The 26,515-nt window shown below is 42.9% G+C and overlaps 1 protein-coding gene across 5 annotated transcripts; it reads right to left on the minus strand.

The window, feature by feature from the left end:
• Positions 1 to 56: 56 nt before the first annotated feature.
• On the minus strand, positions 57 to 26,237 carry mgarpa (mitochondria localized glutamic acid rich protein a). 5 transcript variants are annotated; one of them, XM_045718105.1, is made up of 8 exons: positions 26,076 to 26,237; positions 16,534 to 16,634; positions 16,188 to 16,293; positions 14,929 to 14,949; positions 9,043 to 9,435; positions 2,915 to 3,459; positions 2,093 to 2,141; positions 57 to 1,842 (listed from the first exon to the last, which is right to left on the minus strand). In XM_045718105.1, the coding sequence occupies exons 1-8, from the start codon at positions 26,116 to 26,118 to the stop codon at positions 1,805 to 1,807; spliced, it is 1,296 nt and encodes a 431-aa protein (XP_045574061.1). In that variant the 5' UTR covers positions 26,119 to 26,237; the 3' UTR covers positions 57 to 1,804. The 5 variants fall into 5 exon arrangements, with proteins under 5 accessions (XP_045574061.1, XP_014055077.2, XP_014055081.2 ...); XM_014199602.2 differs by lacking the exon at positions 26,076 to 26,237 and adding an exon at positions 19,461 to 19,721; XM_014199606.2 differs by lacking the exon at positions 26,076 to 26,237 and adding an exon at positions 19,461 to 19,721 and having other exon boundaries at positions 2,908 to 3,459.
• Positions 26,238 to 26,515: the final 278 nt, after the last annotated feature.

The raw sequence follows: 26,515 nt of genomic DNA on the forward strand, positions 1-26,515 counted from the left end.
GAGAGGTTTCAAAGTTGACACACACACACACACACAAAATAAAGCAGTAGACAAAACTGAAATATTCCTTTATTTCAGAAAAACAGCAATGTTTCAAATAGTCACAGTTTGTAGCCCATGCTAGGCCAGATGCACAGCGTGAAGCCATCCACTCACATGACAAGCCACTATATAGCCCATTCAAACCTGCCTGCAAACATTAGGACAGACACACTGAATTATCCCACTCTTTAATTAGGAATTATCCTACATTCACTTCTTATCAACGGTCTCGGTACCGTTTCAAATATGCCTAACACAGCAAAAATAAAATATATGTGAGGAAACTAGTCCTACAACAAATATGTAGAGTATGTCTACAGTGAAAGCCTTGTATGGCCTGCAGATTATTTTAACTGGTTCTGACAAAGTTATGAACATGTATTTATGAATCTAAACTAACTAGTAAGTCATCTAATTTGAAAAGCAGAAAAAAACTTTACAAACACTTAGTGAGCCATATCAAGCGCTGAATTAACGTATGCCACCACACAAGCCTGACTGCAGAGTAAAAAAACTTCTACTTTCATATGATAACAAGCACAACACTCAACTGTTTATACCAGCCTAAGAAAACATGCTATACACTCAAATCATGGCATTCCTATTTCAGATACAGCTTTTCACCACAATAAGCTATAGAGGGTCACTTAAATAAATGGACTATCTAACAGCTGTGTACTCTATAGCCATGGTGCTGAGCAGAGAAAGGCTCTACAACAGAGGGGGAGGGAGAAAGTAAAAAGAGAGATGAAAATGTCTGCCTTATGAAATCTTGAAGAGCGACATCATGGACTACGCAATGGAGTCTAGCTTGAAGAGACATCACCGACTGTAAAAACCTGACTCATTCGTTATCATGCTCATTTCCCAATATGAATCACATGTCTGGCATGCAACTGAGAAGGTTTGTTCAACTGTAACACTGCATTAATAAAAGGTCTGTGGATCACAAGCTGGAGGAATACTGAGGTGGTAAGATAACCTAATTAATACTGGTCTCCCAAAAACAAGTCAGTGACTCAGAAATAGAGTGATTTCCAAAAGCAGTCTGATCAAATTCCCTTTGAGAGTTAAATACTTGTGATGTTCACATTGGAATCAGCCCAAAGAGTTAAAACATGAGGATAGTTAAAGAATGCTGGTCGCATTCCTACCCGGACATGAGGCAATTGCTGGCTGAGCATCAGATGTGTAGTACTGCCTTGGATGGTGAAAATCATAAAACACCATTGGAGTGAGTCTAGTGTGAGGTTTCTTGGGTGAAGTAATCTATGACATACGATGCTGTGAGAGTATCCTTAGCCTTCACAGCTGTAACCATATTGAAAACTAAGAAAATAGAACTCCCATTGAGAGAAATCCTTTTAAAGGTTGTGCAGATGAACCAGTAGTAAACTCCCAGGTGTTTTGTGACTGTGCGCATCTAAAAAGTTGAGAAGAGTAATGTATTGTACTATATGACTGACTATCTGCAGTGTCACATGTTCGGTTGTAAAGCCTATATAGATGGACCATTTCTAAACGGCTCCGATGTGATACAATCGGAAGATGTACCTCTTCTTGGAACAGGTGGAGTACATTAGAATAATATATCAGATGTTTGTTTCCATAAAGCAGGCATTATCAGAACATATACACAGACAATTCCCTGATGCAAGACGGGGAGACAAGTTTTATACTACAGATAAAAATCAAGGGTTAGGGGCCAATGTGTGTGGAAGGGTTAAAGTGTGGGGGAAGGCACATACATCCCTTGTCTTCCTCAGGGTAGATATATCATCCAGGGGCTCCAAGTGCTTACTGTGATGAATAGAATGAGAAGTAAAGTGACATAAAAACACATGGCATCAAGACTGGTGCATGACAGACAAGAGACAGAAAAAGTAATATAAACAAGTATGCATCTAATAACCAAGGAAAAACACTATCGTTTTAGGTTACACAAAAAGGGAAATGTTCCTTGTGTATTGTAATCTAACGTAAACCTGTGTAGTGTTTTACCCTGGTGAATAGATGCCTACTTAGAGAAGTGACTACAGAAGTTCAATACCTGTCAGTTGGTTCAACTGCATCTTCATCCTAAGGACCCGTCGCTTGCCCTGAAGACCAACGTGGTGAGATCACATGAGATCACAATACTCTGACTAACACTGAAATGGCAGTAGCCTGTTAATCTCGGTTTCAAAATGTGAGATACAGAATCTTACATTTGATCACCCGGTTGTTGCAGGTCAAAAAACTGCAAAGCAGGAAATGCAAACGTGTAGTCTATTAAAAGGTTTAAAAAAGGCTTCTGAAGTTTGTAATTTCTTCTTAAACATTTCAGACTTAATTTGCCCCAACTAAAAATGTATCAACCCCTACCAAAAATGTCCATGAATTATAATCCACATAATTCACATTTCCGGTCGCTGCAAGATTATTTTCCTGCTGTGAGAAACGGGTCAAGTTAAGATCCTACCTCTGTACAACTACGAGTACTAGTATGACTGGTCGCATCATCGGTTACATTTAGCTCAAATAGATCATTTTCAACAAAATCCTGAATGCCTGTGCATTTATAAACAGTGTCAGTCCTATTTTTGTTTTTAATAATCTACTCATCCAACTGATCAGACATTCTATTTATTTACCTTTATTTAACTTGGCAAGTCAGTTAAGAACAAATTCTTATTTTCAATGACGGCCTAGGAACAGCGGGTTAACTGCCTTGTTCAGGGGCAGAATGACAGATTTTTACCTTGTCAGCTCAGGGATTCGATCTTGCAACCATTCGGTTCCTAGTCCAACGCTCTAACCACTAGGCTACCTGCCGCTAGGCTAGGCTACTTGATCAGTGGGCATCCTGTTTATTTGTCAAATTACCTGTTACCTCAGCAGCAGGGGCCTCATCTTCGTCTGGGATAATCCTGCCGGTCATGGGGCCAACCCCCAGGACTTTGGGCCTCTTGTCTGACTTGCTCGCTCCCTCCAGCACCACTACAATATACTCCTTAGCAGCTGGCTCCTCTTCCACCGCAGCTGGCGCCTCTTCCACCGCAGCTGGCGCCTCTTCCACCGCAGCGTCTGCCTCCACAGGTGCAGCGTCTGCCTCCACAGGTGCAGCGTCTGCCTCCACAGGTGCAGCGTCTGCCTCCACAGGTGCAGCGTCTGCCTCCACAGGTGCAGCGTCTGCCTCCACAGGTGCAGCGTCTGCCTCCACAGGTGCAGCGTCTGCCTCCACAATCTCTGCTGCGGCAGCCTCAATTGGAGCTTCTTCGTCTGCAGTTGGAGCCTCTTCTATGGGTGCGGCCTCGACTGAAGCTGCTTCTTCTGCAGCTGGGGCCTCCACTGGGACAGCCTCCTTGACTTCTAAAACTACTTCTGCGACTGTTGCCACCGCCAAAGCAGAGGCTGCTGCCATAGCGACTGGTGCCACTGAAAAACAGAACCAAGCCATCACTCACATCACAAAAAGACTCAATATCTCCAACTCAATCAACATACAGTGCATTCGGAAAGAATTCAGACCGCTCAACCTTTTCCTCACTGTCACGTTACAGCCGAATTCCAAAATGGATTAAATAAATAAAAATCCTCAATCAACACACACAAACACAATGACAAAGCAAAGACAGGTTTTTTGAAATTAGCAAATGTATTAAAAATACAAAACAAATACACAAGTATTCAGACCCTTTGCTATGAGACTCGAAATTAAGCTCAGGTGCATCCTGTTTTCATTGATCATCCTTGAGGTGTTTCTACAATTTGGGGTCCACCTGTGGTAAATTAAATTGATTGGACATGATTTGGAAAGGTACACACCTGTCTATATAAAAGGTCCCACAGTTGACAGTGCATGTCAGAGTAAAAACCAAGCCATGAGGTCGAAGGAATTGTCTGTAGAGCGCCGAGACAGGATTGTGTCGCGTCAAAGATCTGGGTAAGGGTACCAAAACATTTCTGCAGCATTGAAGGTCCCCAAGAACACAGAGGCCTCCATCATTCTTAAATGGAAGTTTGGAACCACCAAGACTCTTCCTAGAGCTGGCCACCCGGCCAAACTGAGCAATCGGGGGAGAAGGGCCTTGGTCAGGGAGGTGACCAAGAACCCGATGGTCACTACCATCCCTACAGTGAAGCATGGTGGCAGTATCATGCTGTGGGGATGTTTTTCAGTGGCAGGGACTGGGAGACTAGTCAGGATCGAGGGAAAGATGAATGGTGTAAAGTACAGAGAGATACTTGATGAAAACCTGCCCCAAAGCGCTCAGACTGGGGCGAAGGTTCACCTTCCAACAGGACAACAACCTTAAGCAAAAAGCCAAGACAAAGCTGGAGAGGCTTCAGGACAAGTCTCTGATTGTCCTTGAGTGGCCCAGCCAGAGCTGGGACTTGAACATCTCTGGAGAGACCTGAAAATAGCTGTGCAGCGATGCAACCTGACAGAGCTTGAGAGGATCTGCAGAGAAGAATGGGAGAAGCTCCTCAAATACAGTTGTGCCAAGCTTGTAGCGTCATACCCAACAAGACAAGGCTGTAATCACTGCCAAAGGTGCATCAACAAAGCACTGAGTCAAGGGTCTAACTACTTACAGTACCAGTCAAAAGTTTGGACATACCTACTCATTTCAGTTTTTTAAATGTTTTATATATTTTCTACATTGAAGAATAATAGTGAAGACATCAAAACTATGAAATAACATATGGCGTCATGTAGAAACCAAAAAAGTGTTAAACAAATCAAAATATATTTTATATTTGAGATTCTTCAAAGTAGCCACCCTTTGCCTTGATGACAGCTTTGCACACTCTTGGCATTCTCTCAACCAACTTCATGAGGAATGCAAGTCTTGAAGGAGTTCTCACATATGCTGAGCACTTGTTGGCTGCTTTTCCTTCACTCTGCGATCCAACTCATCCCAAACCATCCCAATTTGGTTGAAGTCGGGTGATTGTGGAGGCCAGGTCATCTGGTGCAGCAGTCCATCACTCTCCTAGGTCAATTAGACCTTACACAGCCTGGAGGTGTATTTTGGGTCATTGTCGTGTTGAAAAATGAATGATAGTCCCACTAAGCGCACACCAGATGGGATAGCTTATCGCTGCAGAATGCTGTGGTAGCCATGCCGGTTACTAGTGTCACCAGTAAAGCACCCCACACTGCCTCCTCCATGCTTTACGGTGGGAACTACACATGAGGAGATCATCCATTCACTTACTCAAGGCGGTTGGAACCAAAAATCTCAAATTTGGACTCATCAGACCAAAGAACAGATTTCCACCGGTCTAATGCCCATTGCTCGTGTTTCTTGGCCCAAGCAAGTCTCTTCTTCGTAGTGGTTTCTTTGCAGCAATTCGACCATGAAGGCTTGATTCACACAGTCTCCTCTGAACAGTTGATATTGAGATGTGTCTGTTACTTGTGTGAAGCATTTATTTGTGCTGCAATATGAGGTGCAGTTAATTCTAATAAACTTATCCTCTGCAGCAGAGGTAACTCGTCTTCTTTTCCTGTGGCAGTCCTCGTGAGAGCCAGTTTCATCATAAAGCTTGATGGTTTTAGTGACTGCACTTGAAGTCTTGAAATGTTCCGAATTGACTGAACTTCATGTCTTAAAGTAATGATGGACTGTCCTTTCTCTTTTCTTATTTGAGCATTTAAGAAATTCCCCAAATTGTCTTTTAACTAGGCATACCTGTTCATTTAAATGCATTCCAGGTGACTACCTTGTGAAGCTGGTTGAGAGAATGCCAAAAGTGTGCAAAGCTGTCATCAAGGCAAAGGGTGGCTACTTTGAAGAATCTCAAATCTATTTTGATTTGTTTCACACTTTTTGGGTTACAACATGATTCCATGTGTTATTTCATAGTTGATATCTTCACTATTATTCTACAATGTAGGAAATAGGAAAAATAAAGAAAAACCCTGGAATGAGTAGGTGCGTCCAAACTTTTGATTGGTACTGTATGTAAATGTGATATTTCAGTTTATTTTTTTAATTAATTTGCAAACATTTCTAAACCTGTTTTTATCATAGGGTAATGTCTAGATTATTATTTTTTTATCCATTTCAGAATAATGCTGTAACATAACAAAATGTGGACTAAGTCACTGTACCACACTCACCCATTGTGATGCGTAAAAAGGCGACCGAGATAAATAGAAGCAGTTAGCCATGCCATCATGGAAGTTGTAGTATTTTGTGTACAAATCCCAAGAGATGGTGACACATTCTTGTTATAAAAGTGCAGTTTAACCAGAAACGTAACCATCACTTGACTTCATGGGTTAGGGAGAATATGAACAAGAGCAGACAAACACCACTTAGCCATTAGCCAGACAGAAGTCAATGACTTACAGGAAAGCCATGCTAGTTGAAAGACGCAGTGAGACTAAACCGAAGAAGGTAGCTTGTGTTGTACAAAGTTAAATCTTTGCAAAAACGACAGACAGGCGTTAGCTAGTGCTTCTTCAGAGAGAAAATGGCAATCCGAACGGGTTGAGACTATTTTTTTCATTTGCATCAATATTGTCCAGTTCGAGGTAAATATAGACCTTCACCGTGCATTGTGGCATTGACCTCTATTGCATTCCTCACTTGTTTTCCAAAATTCCCACATTTCAACTAAGACATGTACATTTTTGGGGGGGCACATTTTTGGTGAATAATGCAAAGCAGAAATGCATTTGACCAATGCAGGCTAACAGACAATAGAAAGAATGTACCCACCAGAGCACTGAGTGACCGCAGGAGAATGGGTGGTGTTGAGTGGGTTAGGATGGAGCCTACAGGTGCAGAATTTCAACCCCTGCACAGTGGAGGCTGGTGGGAGGAGCTATAGGACAGGCTCATTTTAAGGTCCGAATGGCATGAATGGAATGGTTTCAAACATATGGAAACCACGTTTGACTCCATTCCATTGAGCCAGTCCTGCAATAGCACCTCCAACCAGCAGTGGCATAGGTGCAGATAGCAGGCATAGCAAAAAAAGGCATTGCAGTGTACCACTACATCGTTCCCTTGAGCAGATGAGGGTACAGGAAGTGATGAAGGAAGTGTCTGGAATAGCAGTTAACTGAGCATAAAAATTCCACATACAGTGCATGTATGCAGCACCAAATGCCTTGTAAGAATAGAAGTGTGAATGAGTCATTTCTAATGTGAATACAGACATTAAAATAAGTGTATCAGAATATACATGTAAAGACCATATTTTTGCATGTTGTCCACCACCCTTTATAAAAAGAGGCCACCTCAAATAAAATGCCTTCCTGCCAAATATCACAAAGGTACACAAACATACACACACCAAATGGGATAATGGTTTGATTTGAAACACGTTGGTCTTGACATATTTTCACAACTAGGGAGATTCTGATTTGTGTGCTGGTCTAAAGTAAATAATTTGTCGACTCGTGGGGCAACAATGCAGAGAAGAATTAACTTGTGTCAGTGTGGTGGATTTATCCCCAGGTCCTTAATGGTAAAGCTATAATACATTATATCAAAATATATTATAATGTTTGGTTAAAGGTGTTCGATATTTACGCAATTATCACATTTAGAACATTCTGAAGGCAGATTGTCTCATTATTTTTTCCTTGTGATGGAAACTTGTTTTGGAAAGACAATGATATTCTGCAGCAGAAAGCCCTACAAGCGTAGCGTACTAGCGCAAGCAAACCAATTCCAGACAAATTAAACACGGTAGGGGATCTTTCCAGTTTCTCAATACTTTTATTGTTTGGCTCGATGAAATCCCATTACACAACGACTCACTGCGTTAACCAGTTGAAAAAAAAAAAAAGAGCAACATCTGAATGGTTGAGTTCATCAAGTTAACCTTACGAGGTCTTTCCCTCAAAGTTCCAGTTTTACAGTGAAGAATAAAACACACGGCAACAGTTTGTTGTGTTACAGTTACAGAGCTTGCACAGGTAGGGTTCTCTGTACTAGCAGAAGCTATAACATGGCTGCATGAGCTGTGCAGCGGGTTAGGCTAAACAAAGCTTTTATCATTACGTTGGCGTGTACCAACTCGGTGATATCTGGCAGAGAAGCATATTAAAAGAGGCTTAAAAAAAGTACAGTAAATGTAATATCTCCCAAATAAACCCTGAGTATTAGTCATTGGTTAGCCGTGGACTGGGCGTACACATTACAAACAAAATAATCAAATGGCTCATTTGAGGTGTTTTCCTGATTGTGTTCGCATGCGGCGGCGGGCCTCTGAGGCAAGGCAGGTGAGAGCTTAAAGATTGTTGATACGCTAGGTCAGTGGAGATCGTAAACAGAATGGTGAAAGATGAGTGGGCAATGTTTGAGAGGAAGGGAGAAGGGTGAAAAGGTAGTTTGGAGGGAGAAGTGATTTGCAGCTGTGTAGTTTTATCCTTCCTGTAATGATACAAGGTTGAAACCATTACATCCTTAACTGTGCAAGAGATAGCATTGATGACATCACTGACACTTTCTAAAGGGTCACACTGTGGCGATCTGCTGTTCTGATTGGATAGGGAATTCAGGAAAAAACTGCCTCAGCAGTGAAAGCTTTTTAGGGCTTTTACCATCTCCAGGAATCACAACAACTATACTGTACACAGCCAGGAGAGACTGAACTACATAAAGTAATCAAACCCCACAAAGTCTGGAAGCTTCTAGTGTGAAGGGGGGAAATAACAATATTCTACTCAGTCTTCTCACTTTAACTTAATCAGTCATATCATTATTTACACCTCTGCCATCTATATAAACTCTAATAAATAAAATGTGTTCTTTCCAGAGAAAAACCTTTATATCTGAGGTGTCAAGCGCTAAAGTGGTTTTTGGAAAAGGTGGGATCAGTTTTAGGTGGTACTGTATTATATGGTGTGGGTAAATAGTGCACACCTAACCTTCCTCTAGTTGCTTGTCTATCAGTGTGTATGTGTTGGGCTGGTGGTGAAGGACAGTGTACGCGCCTGTTACTCCGCAGTAACAGCAGCCTCGGGAGCTACCTCCTCCTGTGCGGCCGTACCATTGCTCTCTGGCTCTGCCACAGCAACTGCTTCCTCGGCGATGGTGGGCACGGCAATGGCCTCTGCAGCATCCTCCACGGCCTCGGCCACTATGACCACTTCCTCTGCTGCCGCCTCTACTTCCTTAGCCACCTCAACGACCTCCTCAGCGACCTCGGCGATGACTTCAGCAGCCTCAGCGACAGCCTCTGCGATCTCCTCCACCACAGTCTCTGCTTCTACTACAGCCACTTCCTCTACTGCTGCCTCCACAGCAGGTTCTTCAGAGTCTGCCTCGGCCTCTTCAGCAGGTTCTGCTACGTTTTCCGCCTCTACAGCCTCTTCAGCTGCAGCCTCCTCTCCAGCCGCCGCCTCCTCTGCTTCCTCCTCTCCATCGGCTACTGCTTCCTCACCTGAAACAGGGGGGAGGAAAAAATGTATAAATCAGTAAAGATGGCATCGATCTTTGAAGGGCACCAACACCACACTGCCCCGAGTAAGCCATGCTCTACAACACAATACTCAAAGAAATAAGTGGATTTACAGAGCATGTGAATTACCCTACATAACACCTACAATAACAGAATATTCACAAAGTACAATTTCTAAGTTATATCTGATCATGTGTAGCTCTGATCTAGTTCTGTATCCTGAGCTGCCGTGTGCACAACTACACATTCAATCATACACCGCGTCACACATGCCCATGCCACTTCTCTTACCACACCTCCGGCTCATACCACACTCCACCTAGAAGGGGAAAACCCCAGCAAAGCAAATCACTGCAGAGGAGAATTCACTACAGAACCACATGCAAACCCAAAGACAGAAAGAAGAAGAAAAATGACAGAGGGAGGCAGGCAAAATTAAAGTGACATAGTGAAGGTCGACAGGGTCAGGTCAGAGGGTAGAGGGTGAGAGGATAAAGATGGCAAATCTTACCATCCACTCAAAGCTACCAGTACCTGGAAATTCCAACAATAACACAGAGACAACCAAGGTGGTTTGTGCACATTTAATTTTAAAATGTTCTCATTAACATTAATCCATCCTGGAAGAGGCCACATACAAGAGTTCGTCAAATCAAAAATGGGGAAATAAGAGAAGGGAGCATCCAGCAGAGAAACTTTCAGAAACAGACAATAGTTGAATGTATGGGACGTAGCAGGAAAGTAGAAGAGATTTCCCCCTTTTCAGATTCATCCAAACAGTCCAGTAGGCTATAAAGTCCCCTGATGTGTAGGCAATTTACTTTTACACTGAAAAGAGTAAAAATAGGAGAGTTAGCGGAAAGGGAGGAAGAGAACCTTTAACCAAAATAACTTTAAAATCAGATAAAAATAACACCATTATAGAAAATTCAAGTTCAACATCCAAGAATATGATAATCAATTCCCTACGCGATTCTCTTGCTTGCGCAATGCACTGATAATGCTAACAGTGCGTTAGCATTCTAGGTGCATAACCCCCTTAAGGGCGCACTAAGATGACATCACCTGTTGTCTCTGTTTGGTAGCGAATAAAGAGCCTCTAATGAAGAGGTACAGGTTTTAAAGAGGTAAGGGGAGACAGAGGATTAAAAGTGAAAGAGAAGGGGGACACGTGTTTTGGGATGGATCGTCCAATAGGAAAGGAGTAGTGTCAAGGAGGGGGACCCCCTGTTCTGATTAACAGGTATTTCAGACAAAAGGATAGGTTAGGGTCAGATGGGAGAAGCTGGGTGGGATCAGATAGGGAAAAAATGAGTTTACTTTCAGAATCCAAAGGACCACCAATAAAATGTATATATCAAAGTCATCAACAGCATTAGTCTTAAGTTTACAATCTAGAGAAACCAAAATATTTTGTGCAGGCAAACTCATTTCTGAACAGGTCCTTCCAAATATTACCATCAACAGTAGGTTTTACACCAACCAGATGCTTATGGTCCCCTAACAATCTTTTCTGGCATTAACCAGGTTTCCAGCCAAACTTTTTATGCACGTTAAGTACGTGTCAGAATTTTTTTGACAGGCCTGATTGAAACAGCAAGTCTAAACTTTCCAAACGTCGACAAAACACGCTAGACAAGGTGGGATCTTTGTGTGTCTGTAAAATTAATTAGAGAAATGGTGATGAAAATGCTTTTTATGCGCAAATATTGATATAATAACCATCATATCGAAGTAAACTTGGGAGTCACGCTATGACATGTATTCTAATGTGCCCCGAATCCTGCTCCTTTTACTCTCTGTCCAGAACGTACTAGACGACCAGTTCTTATAGCCTTTAGCCGTACCCTTATCCTACTGCTCCTCTGTTCCTCTAGTGATGTAAAAGTTAATCCAGGCCCTGCAGTGCCTAGCTCCACTCCCATTCCCCAGGCGCTCTCATTTGTTGACTTCTGTAACTGTAAAAGCCTTGGTTTCATGCATGTTAACATTAGAAGCCTCCTCCCTAAGTTTGTTTTATTCACTGCTTTAGCACACTCTGCCAACCCGGATGTCCGAGCCATGTCTGAATCCTAGCTTAGAACCTCAAAAACACAGAAATTTCCATCCCTAACTATAACATTTTCTGACAAGATAGAACTGCCAAAGGGGGCGGAGTTGCAATCTACTGCAGAGATAACCTGCAGAGTTCTGTCTTACTATCCAGGTCTGTGCTCAAACAATTTGAGCTTCTACTTTTAAAAAATCCACTTTTCCAGAAACAAGTCTCTCACCGTTGCTGCTTCCAAAAGACCACCTTCTGCCCCCAGCTGTGCCCTGGACACCATATGTGAATTGATTGCCCCTCATCTATCTTCAGAGCTCGTGCTGTTAGGTGACCTAAACTTGGACATGCTTAACACCCCGGCCATCCTACAATCTATGCCTGATGCCCTCAATCTCACACAAATTATCAATGAACCTACCAGGTACAACCCCAAATCCGTAAACACGGGCACCCTCATAGATATCATCCTAACCAACCTGCCCTCCAAATACAACTCTGCTGTCTTCAATCAGGATCTCAGCGATCACTGCCTCATTGCCTGTGTCCGTAATGGGTCTGCGGTCAAACGACCACCCCTCATCACTGTCAAACGCTCCCTAAAACACTTCAGCGAGCATGCCTTTCTAATTGACCTGGCCCAGGTATCCTGGAAGGATATTGACCTCATTCCGTCAGTAGAGGATGCCAGGTTATTCTTTAAAAGTGCTTTCCTCACCATCTTAAATAAGCATGCCCCATTCAAAAAATGTAGAACCAGGAACAGATATAGCCCATGGTTCACTCCAGACCTGACTGCCCTTGACCAGCACAAAAACATACTGTGGCATACTGCATTAGCATCGAATAGCCCCCGCGATATGCAACTTTTCAGGGAAGTTAGGAACCAATATACACAGGCAGTTTGAACAAAAGCTAGCCTTTGCTTTCCTAACAGATACGGCTGGCCATGCTTTCCACCTGGCTAACACATACTTCGGTCAACAGCCCAACAGCACCCCCCCCCACAGAAACTTGCCCAAGCCTCCCCCATTTCTCCTTCACCCAAATCCAGACTGCTGATGTTCTGAAAGAGCTGCAAAATCTGGATCCCTACAAATCAGCCGGGCTAGACAATCTGGACCCTCTCTTTCTAAAATGATCAGTCGAAATTGTTGCAACCCCTATTACTAGCCTGTTCAACCTCTCTTTCGTATCGCCAGAAAATCCCAAAGACTGGAAAGCTGCCGCGGTTATCCCCCTCTACAAAGGGGGAGACACCCTAGACCCAAACTGCTACAGACCTATATCTATCCTACCCTGCCTTTCTAAGGTCTTTGAAAGCCAAGTTAACAAACAGATCACTGACCATTTCTAATACCACCGTACCTTCTCCGCTATGCAATCTGGTTTCCGAGCTGGTCATGTGTGCACCTCAAACACGCTCAAGGTCCTAAACGATATCATAACCGCCATCGATAAGAGACAATACTGTGCAGCTGTATTCATTGACCTGGCCAAGGCTTTCGACTCTGTCAATCACCACATTCTTATCGGCAGAGTCATCAGCCTTGGTTTCTCAAATGACTGCCTCGCCTGGTTCACCAACTACTTCTCAGACAGAGTTCAGTGTGTCAAGTCGGAGGGCCTGTTGTCCGAACCTCTGGCAGTCTCTATGGGGGTGCCACAGGGTTCAATTCTCGGGCCGACTCTCTTCTCTGTATACATCAATGATGTCGCTCTTGCTGCTGGTGATTCTCTAATCCTCCTTTGGCCGCATTTCCTTCCAGTTCTCTGCTGCCAATGACTGGAACGAACTGCAAAAATCACTGAAGCTGGAGACTCAGATCTCCCTCACTAACTTTAAGCACCAGCTGTCAGAGCAGCTCACAGATCACTGCACCTGTACATAGCCCATCTGTAAATAGCCCATCCAACTACCTCATCCCCATACTGCTATTCATTTATTTTGCTCCTTTGCACCCTAGTATCTCTACTTGCACATTCATCTTGTGCACATCTATCACTCCAGTGTTTAATTGCTACATTGTAATTATTTTGCCACTATGGCCTATTATTGCCTTACCCCCCTTATCCTACCTCATTTGCACACACAGTATATAGACTTTTTCTATTGTATTACTGACTGTATGTTTGTTTATTCCATGTGTAACTCTGTGTTGTTGTTTGTGTCGCACTGCTTTGCTTTATCTTGGCCAGGTCGCAGTTGTAAATGAGAACTTGTTCTCAACTAGCCTACCTGGTTAAATAAAGGTGAAATAAAAAAAGTAAAAATATAAGGTCCTCCCACTACGACTCGGGAAAGCATGCAGTTTATTAGGCTACAGATTAAATAAGTTATAAACTTCACAGGGTGGTGAAAGTGGAAGGTGATGACCTTGATGCTCCTTTCCAGTAAATATTGAGGGTCTTATTCTGGTGACATGATGATTGATGCTAGGCTGCAGTTTCACAAATTAAAATAATCTTGCTCTATTGTCCATAATAATCTCATGTAGGCTATACCAGCACTGTATCTGCGAGCGGTTGGCTAGCGCGCACATGCCAATACCAGAGTGGGAACATGTGCTATATATCACCAACAAAAATTCTGAGAATGCGATGGAAACCTATTTAACTTGTTTTCTGTACATGGGAATTTAACCCATGGAAACATCTGTGGTGGGAAAATCCAAATTGTATTTTTGCAGACTGTTGCGAACTGGATGGAAACCTAGCTAATGACAGAAAGCCAAGACCAACTCCAGAAAACTCTAAGAGCAGAACCTGTTCTAGACCCGACATCTTATCTGGGTTTAAATTAAAATAAACATGTTAATCTCAGACAGTTATCCCATTTACACTATGCTTTAACACATTAAAGACTAAAAAGGTTAAAAGCATGTAGAACTCGTTGCTGATCAATTCATTGACTGAAGATTGATCAGATGAGGCAAATGGCTCAGGCAGTTTTTAACCAGAACAGGGAGACCTTCTAGCGTGGGTGTAAGAATCGATGTGATTGGTGCTCTGCAGTGAATAACCAATGAGGATTAAGGAACCCTACGATGAGTGGAGACATCACTAATAACCATAAAGTAGATTATCGTGGCATTTCATAGCATTTGGGGGGGGTTTTTATCACTGAAATGCAATACGTGAAGACTCCACCCATTTCTGAATCCACACCTTTTCGCCAGCATTGGTTCTCAGAATGCGTTTTGTGAACGTGTCAAGAGGAAAACCTAGGTTTGTGAGTGTAACTATAGAGAAACAGATACATTTCAAGGCAATCAGTGAGAGAAAGTGAATAAAAATCAAATCCATGCCAAGGTACGCTTAGTCAGTCTAAAAACTACGTTTCATTGGTCATTCAGAAAGAGTTATTTAACAGGCTGTGAGTTATAATAAATGAAGGACATTAGCTATAAAAGCCACACATAGGAACTCACCCTCCTCTTCCTCATCCCTGCCTGGAAACAGACAGAAACGCATTGTCACAGGTTTACATGTGGATTATATGGAGTGTATGATTATAGTGATCTGGCTGATACGTGTATAAATCGTGTACGTATATGAAGGAGGTTGTCTTAGTAGGCATGTCTGATCTGTACCCAGTTATGATATATGATACAGGCATGGTGGGTTTTATCTTTACACACTTGTATGAGCGTGACAGCCGTGCGCTTGTGTGATATCTGTGTAGTTGGGAGTTTATGGTTATGCTGTAGCCTGCCAAAATAAACACCCATTACCACTGGACAACAAAAGGTACTGTACTTATACATCTTATCTCAACTGTTTATACAGCAGAAGTAGTCAATTATGGACCTCTCCCAGTATCAATACCTAACTGCCTGGCCACTGTTGGATGACATAATAGCTGGTCATATAAATAGAACGGTATTGGACACGGAGTGTGTTTGTGTTTGCAGGAAGTGATTATGGCTAAAGTGAGGAGTGATAGTGGGATGACTTGAGAGCGATATGCAGGGCTCCGACAGCTGCCTGGAGAACGTGAGGGGGGGGCTGGCTGGCCCGCTTGGCTAAGAGTCAATGGTGGTCTGGCCAAAACTACTGACCGCTTGTTATTGCCGCCAGAGTTGACTGGGCTGTCCCGTCTGGGTCAACAGTTATTAATACACTATGACAACGACAGGGGGGGGGGGGAGACAACTATCAGCGTGTGTGTGAATTGTAATGAACTCAACAGGCTGTCTACTGCAGCAGAAAGGCTCTCCCGGGGGGGACACACACCGAATAGCCAGGCTATAGTCTTAGGTGCGTGGTCACTCAGTGACATTCCTTGGTCATAAGTAGAGGATTATCCAGGCCTGCTGTCCCACAAACCCTAGCTTGGCTCACATCTCTTTCTGCCTCACACAGACAGGATGGCCTTTGAGCTGCACTGCCAACCATGACTCATGAATAGAGAGAGCTGAGGCCACTGAACTGAGGGAAAGGGGGGGGGGTCACAGTCGTTAAACCCCAAACCAAACAGGGTCTAATCCAATAACCTGGGAGGTGAATGACACGAGGGGTTAGTTGAGGTTGTGAGGTAAGACGATGGGTGAGGTTGTGAGGTAAGACGATGGGTGAGGTTGTGAGGTAAGACGATGGGTGAGGTTGTGAGGTAAGACGGTGGGTGAGGTTGTGAGGTAAGACGGTGGGTGAGGTTGTGAGGTAAGACGGTGGGTGAGGTGAGACTTACTCTTGGGGGGCCATGGTTTGGGAACCCACTCAGCTTTGGGACGAGCGTTGATATCCGCCACACGGTCGGTGAATCTGGCGTGGTCTGTGGTCACAGTGCTGTACGTCTGTTAGAAGAAACAAAAGATCATTTCAATGCTCAAAATAGTTACATATTTACCTATACCAATGAAACACATTATAACATTCTTCTGAGGGCAACTTTAGCCATGTAACAGAATAAAAGACCACCTTATAAAGTTAAAAGGTTTATGGAAAAAGGCCAGTCTGGTATTATTTTTCCCCCTATGAGCTACGTCATCTAAACTCAAACAGATCAAAGTATAAATTGACAAGTGTAGACTCACATAGGCGACAGCTCCAGCAAAGGCCCCACCACACAGCAGGGCATAGATGATGTTATCCCCAGTACCACCGGGGAGCGACGACATCTGTCGCCGTGGCAGCACTACAAAACAAAATCAATAAAGGTCACCGGTTAGGTAAAGGTCACCCGGCCTTCAGAGGTAATCAGGAAACACGGTAGATGTCACAGGATATTCAACATTTGATCTTGACCCCACGAGATTGGTTTAAAAAGATTACAATAGGATCGACCTAATGCAGTGAGAGGGAAGCATGAGGACAGAGGATTTGTTGAAGCATGATCCCTGGATTTTTATTGGATTAGGTGGAACGGGTTTAGGTGTCCAGGAATATGCCTGTCAGTGCTCATTTGACTCCAACTGAAAAACAGTGGTCGGCTGGTAGAACTCCAACCAGACTAACACTAGGCAAAAGGAATAAAGCGAAATAGGCTAGTGTAAAATAAAAGTTTAGTCGAATTCTAGCTAATGTAATTTGCCTAGAAGGTCAGTGCAATAGCAATATTCAAAAGCAGGTCAAATAACCCACCACCAATATTCCTCTTTCTCCTGCAGCATATTTTTTATGATAATCAGCACAAGGGGGTGCTTTGTCATTTGACATAGTTCTTTCACTTTGACTGTGCTTTCCCGGAGTGCCATTACATCAGCAGGAAAAAAAAACAGTGTAGCCAGGCGCTTTGCTTACTTACGCCAAGACTTGGACCAGAGTCAGCGTTTCCTCCTCAGTGCCCTGCCCTCATGGCAGACAGGCACACAAACGCCATAGACACGGACAACAAAGATGGACAATCTTACACACACTTATAACACCACAAACACGCACTTCTAGACAACTGTCTTTGTGACTGACACACACAACCCACGAAGACAGACGTGCATATACAGCTATCGTGCAGACAGACTTGCACTTGTTACAGTTTTGCCAAGGCGAAAATAAAACGGGTCAAGTAGCTACAGTTGAGGACACAATGTACAGCAAGTCACGCCCCGGTTTCACTCGTACAGCAAACAAGCACACCCCAAACTAACAGGAGAGCCTGCAAGCCTTTCACAATGAGTGAGCATAAGTGGGGGACCAGTTATTTAGGCTCAAATTAAGTTCTGTCTAGAGTTTAGTCAAGACATAACTAGTCCCATTGGAAGAGCACCAGTAGGTTCTCCTTTCAAAAAGGAACACCCCGATGGCAAAATAGGGAGTGTCACTGCAGGGGGATTTTAACCCTCAAAGTTCTCATCCCTGTAATCCAATCACTGTGGCCCTACCTCTGTAACAAGGCTCTAGACCAGCTAATCTGTTCAACCCCCACTGCAGTCCCAGGGTTATAGTGGCGTGGGATTGTGATAACACAAGTGGCCGTGGATCAGTGTCATAGGATTAAGATATGATACCCACTCTGTGCCTAAATACTGGTCAAGAGAGGGGAGTGGGCAGGAAGGGTCCCACTGCGATAACATGAGTCCCTTTTGTGCATGTAGAGTTGTATGCTGTACAAACGCAAATCAGGGGCCAGTGTTGCGTAATCTCCTAAAATTCCACCAATGGTGTTTGGTAGCAGGACATCGGACAAGCTCATATTTGTGTGTGTGTGTCAGTGGGGAGAATGCTGGAGCAAAAGCTCATGTCATGTTGCTATCGTTGCTTAGCCCGTGGGCCATTTCTAAGAGTAGCTAAACCAGTTTCTGCAGGGGCTACAGCAAAGAATGAGCAATGCCATGGTGCCAACAAACAGTGTGTAGATTCCACTGAAAGGTAAAGCACACAGGGAAACTTGGGGGGTTGATCATTTAGTATGTTTTTCTCTCAGAAGCTTAACTGTAAATAACTACCAAAATAAAAAGAAACACTTGATTAATACGAAGTACGTTGAAAACAGGTGTGGTTCCTGAGTTAATTAAGCAATTAACATCCCATCATGCTTAGGGTCACGTATAAAAACGCCCAGTTCTAGCTTGTTTCCGTGATCTTGGCAGTTGCCTGTAGTTGTCAGCACAGCAGATGGTTGTCTGAGTTCTAAAATCGATGCCTAGTGAAAGTATTTTATATTAAGGTTTAAAGCGGCGTCGAAATGCAATGAGTCACCGTTTTCTGTTCAGAAGAATGCAAGTTCATTGGTGCGTGGTCCCGCAGAGGGCGCTGTATGGTGACGCGTGCTTTTGTCCGCAGTCCATACATTGAGACGCCCGTGACACGTTCTCTACCACGTGAGCAAAAGTAGGAACCATATCTATACCGCCTCCGATTTAGTTAAGGTCAAATATTAAGGATGTTTAATAACAAGGTTATGTAACCAGTTAATTGTTGCCTTCCAAGCTCGTGTTTCGTAACTACGGTTAAAATGTATCATATGCACAACTAGACCATGCAATCGTCCTCGACAGAAAAGTGACAAACTGGCACCGACAAGGAAACAAAGTAATTCACGATTGGAGAGGATTAAAGATTTGTTGGCACAGTCCACCACGGACTCTGCATAATTTCGTAACAAAATTACATGGGGCCCATCTCGTTTGGATAATTTGAGGGAGTGGATTGGACATGGGGGAAACCGAGTTTCTCTTTAAAATGTGTAATCTAACAATTTAACGCTCCAATATCAAAATTAACACAACGAAAAGATTTAGAGCATAATTGGCCAACATTCCAATTGACCTTCACGTCCCTTGTCCTGTAAAACAGGTGCCATCTTTCACATTTGGGATGAGACGGTTTTAGTTAAGCCAAACCACATGAGAACAAAATGTTATATTCTGAAATGTACGCATATTCCTCTACCCATAGGCTGCCTATACATAGAGAGGAAAGAAAAGCCAACAGGGATACACAGTTGCCATCTTGTCTCATGTAACGTTACAACTTTAATGTGGTAAGACTTCGCTATCATTTGAACCGATTTTGTCATACTCACCATCTCTAGATAACTGGTAGGCTGACTTCCTTGCCAAATGCCCACATCTTTGCCAGGCCGTTCTGCAGAGAAACATCGCTATGCGCAATCCAAAAACTACCGGAGGAATGCAGCGTGCGCCGAAGCGAGGGAGGGCAGAATGAATGGCTGGAGATGACAGGGTGTGCGAGCCTGTGATGAACGAAGCAGAGCCCTATCTCACTTGCGCTTAGCACTGGATGTGTGGTGGTGACGGTTCGTTCGCGAACGAGTCGGCTCTTAGAGCCGGCTCTTGTAGGTGAATGTTGGGAGCCGGGTCGCATATCAGAAGAGCCGAATCTATTCATAAAAATATAAAACAATTGAGATATGAATAATCAGAGGTTTTAAAAATTATAGCAATAGTCTAAATCCAATGTACACAATTCCAAGCAGGAAAACACTCTCAAAATCACTTATTCCACAACTGTACGAGAGCACACAGGCTTCAATGCGGGAAAGAGTCCAAAAAGCTACTGCAGTTTGCCTTACCACTGACTGCTGAACAGCAAGGGTAACACCAACTTCTTACGTGTCGGTTACATGTCACTTCATTGAAGATATTGATGTCTAGCTGTCTTCTGGACTGCTTTGAGTTCAGCGACAGACACACCAGAGAACTTGGCAGAGGAACTGTTGAGAGTGGCCAGAGAATGGCAAGTATATGTAAAAGTGGTATGTTGTGCTAGCGACAATGCAGCTAACATAACCAAAGCCATGAAAATGTTTAAATGGACCCATCATCCATGTCTTGCCCACACAATCCACCTGATTGTAAGAGATGCTCTGAAGGTGAAGCCCACTGTGGACAAAGTGAAAGCAGCTGTGGAGTACTTCCACAGGACCACAGTAGGTGCTGAAAAACTAAAGTCTACACAAAGCCAGATGGGGATGCCAGAGCTGAGGCCTGAACAAGACTGCACTACAAGGTGGAATTCAACATTTTATATGTTGAAGTGGTTTCTTGAGTCAAAGGATGCCGCCATCTCTACCCTGGCCATTGTCAATGCACCTGTTGATGCTCTGACCCAAAAGGAATGGGAAGTGGTGGAGGAGGTGTGCAGAGTCCTGGAACCCTTTGAGCAGGTCACAGTGGAGAGAGGTAGTAATAACTGCTTACTGTACATCATTTAATCCAGTATTATATATGTAGATGAGTGTAGTATCAGTAGACAAACATAAACCTGAACTAATAAGTTGCTGTTCTCTCTTTTCAGCTATGTGACAGCCTCAAATTATACTCCTGTGTAAGGATCTGCAGCAAATCACAGCCAGCTGCCAGAGAGAAGCAAATGTAACCACTGGACATGTGACAGAGTTGATGGACACCATATGTTCATCAATGGACAGAAAGTTCCACAGAATGGAATATAATCACGTACTATCAGAAACCGCTGCACTTGACCGCAGGTTTAAGAAGTTAGCCTTCAGTGATGCCAGAGCGATTGATGAGGCTCTTCAAAGAATAATCACCGCAGCAGGGAGGGACAGCCCCAGCAGTCCACTGGCTCAGGCACCAGGGAAACGGGAAGAAGAGGGAGCAGAAGCACCAGCAGTAGTGCCACAAATGTCTGCTGTTTGGATGCTGTTTGATGAGAGCAACTGGGGATGCAGCACGAAGGAATCCCTCAGCAGATGCCATAATGGAGGTCCAATCTTATTTGGAGGAGTCCCTCCAAAGATCTGCAGATCCTCTGAGCTGGTGGAAGAACAAGGCCTCGGTCTACCCACGGCTTACTAAAGTCATGACAGGGAGACTCTGCATTGTGGCAAAATCTGTTCCCTTATAGGGTCTTCTCGAAAACGGGACAAATAATTACTGAGAGAAGAAACCGCATCAGCCCCTCTAAAGTGAGGCAGCTTGCATTTCTGAATGCAAAGCTTTCATAAAAGCAAAATATGGTCAGCATTGCTGTGTGCTGCTGGTTATAACATGGCAATAATGAAGAGAGAAAAGTGGGACTAGTTTAATGTTTTAAGTGGGATGCTGTAGTTTGCACATTATTTATTTTTCTTTATGGTGCAATATTCTATTATGTTTTTCAGATTGTATTCGTTTTGAATTGTTACATTTATATGCACTTTGTTTATATACATTAAAGTTATACTTTAAATGCACATGTAATAGCATCCTTTTTTACATTTCAATTTGTGGGATGCTGCAGTTTTGCACGTTATTTATTTTTCTTTGATATGGTGCAATATTCTATTATGCTGTTCATATTGTATTCGTTTTGAATGGTTAGATTTATATTCACTTTGTTTATATACATTCAAAATATTTACACTCAAAAGTACTTTAAATGCAAATGTTTAATAGCATTATTTTTCATAACAAACCAATGCATTTTTAAATACATTGTGGTTAAGGTAGAGCATGATTTCATTTAATTTAATTAGAATTGTTTTAACACCAATCATAGTCAAACTAACGCAAACTTTGACTTGGAAAAAATACAAAACATATTTTTTTTAAAGAGCCGTTTGGGAGCCAAAAGAGCCGGGTCTTTTTGGTGAGCTGAAAAGCGTCGGAATGCCCATCACTAGCGCCTAGTAGAATTGTATTGAACACAGAATAATCGATTGGAAACAGGTATGATTTTATTTAGCGACATGAAAGGCTGCGCTCTTCAAATAAAGTACAACTTTAAACCAATTACTGTAACGTTTTGCAATAAAATAAAAACGTTTATGATGGTCTAGTTGTGTCTGAGTATTGAATGAAAGTGTTAAATGTTTTTGCATGTTAATACATAAGATGCTATTTATTTTACATTTTTTAATTTCACCTTTATTTAACCAGGTAGGCCAGTTGAGAACAAGCTCTCATTTACAACTACAAACCTGGCCAAGATAAAGCAAAGCAGTGCGACAAAAACAACAGTTATACATGGCAATAAATAGGCCATAGTGGCGAAATAATTACAATATAGCATTAACACTGGCGTGATAGATGTGCAAGTAGAGATACTGGGGTGCTAAGGGGCAACAAAAAATATATATATGGGGATGAGGTAGTTGGGTGTGCTATTCACAGATGGGCTGTGTACAGGTACAGTGATTGGTAAGCTGCTCTGACAGCTGATGCTTAAAGTTAGAGAGGGAGATAAGACTCCAGCTTCAGTGATTTTTGCAATTCGTTCCAGTCATTGGCAGCAGAGAACTGGAAGGAAAGGTGGCCAAAGGAGGTGTTGGCTTTGGGGATGACCAGTGAAATATAAATGCTGGAGCGTGTGCTACGGGTGGGTGTTGCTGGTTACCAGTGAGCTGCGATAAGGCGGGGCACTGTGACGGATGGCACTGTGATAGACTACATCCAATTTGCTGAGTAGAGTGTTGAAGGCTATTTTGTAAATGATATCGCCGAAGTCAAGGATCGGTAGGATAGTCAGTTTTCGAGGGTGTTTGGCAGCATGAGTGAAGGAGGCTTTGTTGCGAAATAGGACGCCAATTCTAGATTTAATTTTGGATTGGAGATGTTTAAACTTCTTACGGGCAGGTGGGACGATAGCGTCCCACCTGGCCAACATCCGGTGAAATTGCTGAGCGTGAAATTCAAACTACAGAATTATAAATATTTTACTTTCTTAAAAACACAAGTGTAATACATCAAAATAAAGCTTAACCTCTTGTTAATCCAGCCGCTGTGTCAGATTTCAAAAAGGCTTTACGGCGAAAGCACACCATGCGATTATCTGAGGACAGCGCCCCGCATACAAAAGCATGAAAAACATATTTCAACCAGGCAGGTGCGCCATGAAAGTCAGAAATAGCGATATAATAAATGCCTTACCTTTGATGATCTTCTTCTGTTGGCACTCCAAAAGGTCCCAGATACATCATAAATGGTCCTTTTGTTCAATAATGTCCTTCTTTATATCCATTAAAAACTCAGTTTAGCTGGCGCGCTTCAGTCAATAATCCACCCAGTTTCCCTCCATCAAAATGCATAGAAAATGAATCCCAAACATTACTAATAAACTTTTCCAAACAAGTCAAACAACATTTATAATCAAACCTTAGGTACCCTAATACGTAAATAAACGATCAAATTTAAGATGGAGAATCGTTATTGTCTTTCCCGGAGAAAAATACCAAAGAACGCGTTCTCTTCCACGCACTTGGAAACACTACAGCCAAAATGGGAGCCACCTAGAAAAACTACAATTTCTGGCAAATTTTTCCAAAAACCAGCATGAAACTCTTTCTAAAGATTGTTGACATCTAGTGGAAGCCCTAGGAACTGCAATCTGGGAGGATTTCGCCTTATAATAAAAGTGACAGCCATTGAAAACAGTAGTAGGCTGGATCTTTTTTTTGTGATGGTTTGTCCTCGGGGTTTCACCTGCCATCTCAATTCTGTTATACTCACAGACATAATCTTAACAGTTTTAGAAACTTTAGAGTGTTTTCTATCTTTCTATTATATGCATATCCTAGCTTCTGGGCCTGAGTAACAGGCAGTTTACTTTGGGCACGCTTTTCATCCGGATGTGAGAATACTGCCCCCTACCCAAGAGAGGTTAATGTGAGTCTGGAAGGAGAGTTTACAGTCTAACCAGACACCTAGGTATTTGTAGTTGTCCACATATTCTAAGTCAGAACTGTCCAGAGTAGTGATGCTAGGCGGGCGGGCGGGTGCGGGCAACAATCGGTTGAAGAGCATGCATTTCGTTTTACTAGCATTTAAAAGCAGTTGGAGGCCACGGAAGGAGTGTTGTATGGCATTGAAGCTCGTTTGGAGGTTTGTTAACACAGTGTCCAAAGAAGGGCCAGAAGTATACAGAATGGTGTCGTCTGCGTAGAGGTGGATCAGAGAATCACCAGCAGCAAGAGCGACATCATTGATATATACAGAGAAAAGAGTCGGCCCGAGAATTGAACCCCGTGGCACCCCCATAGAGACTGCCAGAGGTCCGGACAACAGGCCCTCCGATTTGACACACTGAACTCTATCTGAGAAGTACTTGGTGAACCAGGCGAGGCAGATATTTGAGAAACCAAGGCTGTTGAGTCTGCCGATGAGAATGCGGTGATTGACAGAGTCAAAAGCCTTGGCCAGGTCGATGAAGACGGATGCACAGTACTGTCTTTTATCGATGACGGTTATGATATCGTTTAGGACCTTGAGTGTGGCTGAGGTGCACCCATGACCAGCTCGGAAACCAGATTGCATAGGGGAGAAGGTACAGTGGGATTCGAAATGGTCTCCATTTTAAAGTAGTTAATTTTCTAATTCACAATTGGCTGAACCCTCCTGATGACGCGGTTGGACATGACTCCAACAGGGTCACCAGGAGGAATAAGCCAATGATGTTGGGCCTCAATGGCGCTAACCGTTCTAATACAGCCTTTAGGCCACTAGAAGCCTTTCTCTGTGAACTCTTTTTGTCTGGGTGCGGTGCAATGTAGCCAAAACGATTAGACTCTCGTTAATTTATCTTGAGTCGGAACGGTGCTATGCCGGTATGTGGTCAGCCAGACCACATGGTGTTTGGCTGGGAAAATGTACCTTAATAATTCTGGGATGGAATATATTGTTGTACTGCTAATCATCCAGTAAGGATGAAAGGTGAAACGAAAAGATTGAAATACCTGCAAGTTTTTAATTAAACTGCTGTTTTTGTCAGCATGCTAAGCTAGCTAATGGTAAAGCAACCCATTGGATTCAACAACACTTCCAGTAGCTTCTCAACCCTACACTAGGCGTTAAATTACTACACACCTTTATAGGGTTCTGTGTAGTGTTCCCACACAGCCATATCTCCATGTAACAGCACCAGTGGCGAATTTAGCATGTCAATCTTGGTGATGCAAATATCAAAACATGTGGGATGCATGCCAGCAAAGCCAGTACACAACACAACACTAAACAATACATTAATTGCACTATAACGGTGACAAACGTTGCCCACAAACTGTTAGGGCCTACATAAAGCTGTCCCAACAGCAGAGCCCCAACTGCAGTCCCAACACCTTACCACTGCTACACCTGGCTATCAGATGAGCCTTGTCTGGCAGTGAAACAGTTCATTCAGCCTCATTTACTGCCTTTAAAAAAACATAGCTGATGTGGTTGACTTGCTTAAACAAATGTGGTTTCTACTGACAATTGTGATGTACAAACTATGGCATAAGGGGACGACAAGTGGATAAGAGGCAATCCGTAATTTCGTTTAAGACATTAATGAGCGAGCTAGGACGGACGTAGTCAATATAACTATTTGTTCAGCACTTTTGAAATGTACAGCGACAGAATTCAGAACATGGACTGTTCTTACAGTGTTCTCCCTGTACACCAATTCAGAACCGTAGGATAAATAAAGGGGGCATATAAGCAGATAATGAAAGCTCTTACAATATTAGATTATTACATTTCTCAAAAACAGGTTATAGGCTACATGTTCACCACCAAGTCAGAACAATAGGTGAAATTAAGCGTGGTAAATAGACCAAATTATTAGGGTAAGGCACATGGGCTACTAACAGCTTACTACACCACATCCACTTAGAATTACTTTCTTAGCTACAGTATACATATCTCCCTGGCATATTACATAATTTAAGCAGCAGCATACAAATCATTTTTGGACTCACTTGAACAGGAAGGTGGCAGTCCTTCGTGGGCAAATGTTGTCATCAAAGTCTGGCATTCTCTGGTTTTATGGTGCTTTCAAGACAAATGGGAACTCGAAAAAGGTTGAATCGTGATGACGTCAGTGATCTTCAGGTCATAGCTCTAGAAAGAGGCCCGAGCTCCTGATTAACAATTCCGAGTTAGATGAAAGTTCAAAATGTATTTTCTCAGTCGTAGCTCGTTTTCCCCGAGCTCCCAGTTGTCTTGAACTCACTAAAGTCAGATTTTGCAGTTCCGAGTTAAGTTGTTTTGAGCACGGCAGAAATCATGCTTCATTGACAGCATGGCCAATGTTGAATGTTTATAATTTTTAACTAGGAAAAAAGGCCCTTAATCTTAGACTTGGGACTACACAGCCACTCCACTGAATAGCAGGCTAATGATTGCTTTGCAATGTGCA

The sequence above is a fragment of the Salmo salar genome, chromosome ssa05 (assembly GCF_905237065.1).
Source record: "Salmo salar chromosome ssa05, Ssal_v3.1, whole genome shotgun sequence".
In the NCBI taxonomy this organism is placed as follows: domain Eukaryota; kingdom Metazoa; phylum Chordata; class Actinopteri; order Salmoniformes; family Salmonidae; genus Salmo; species Salmo salar.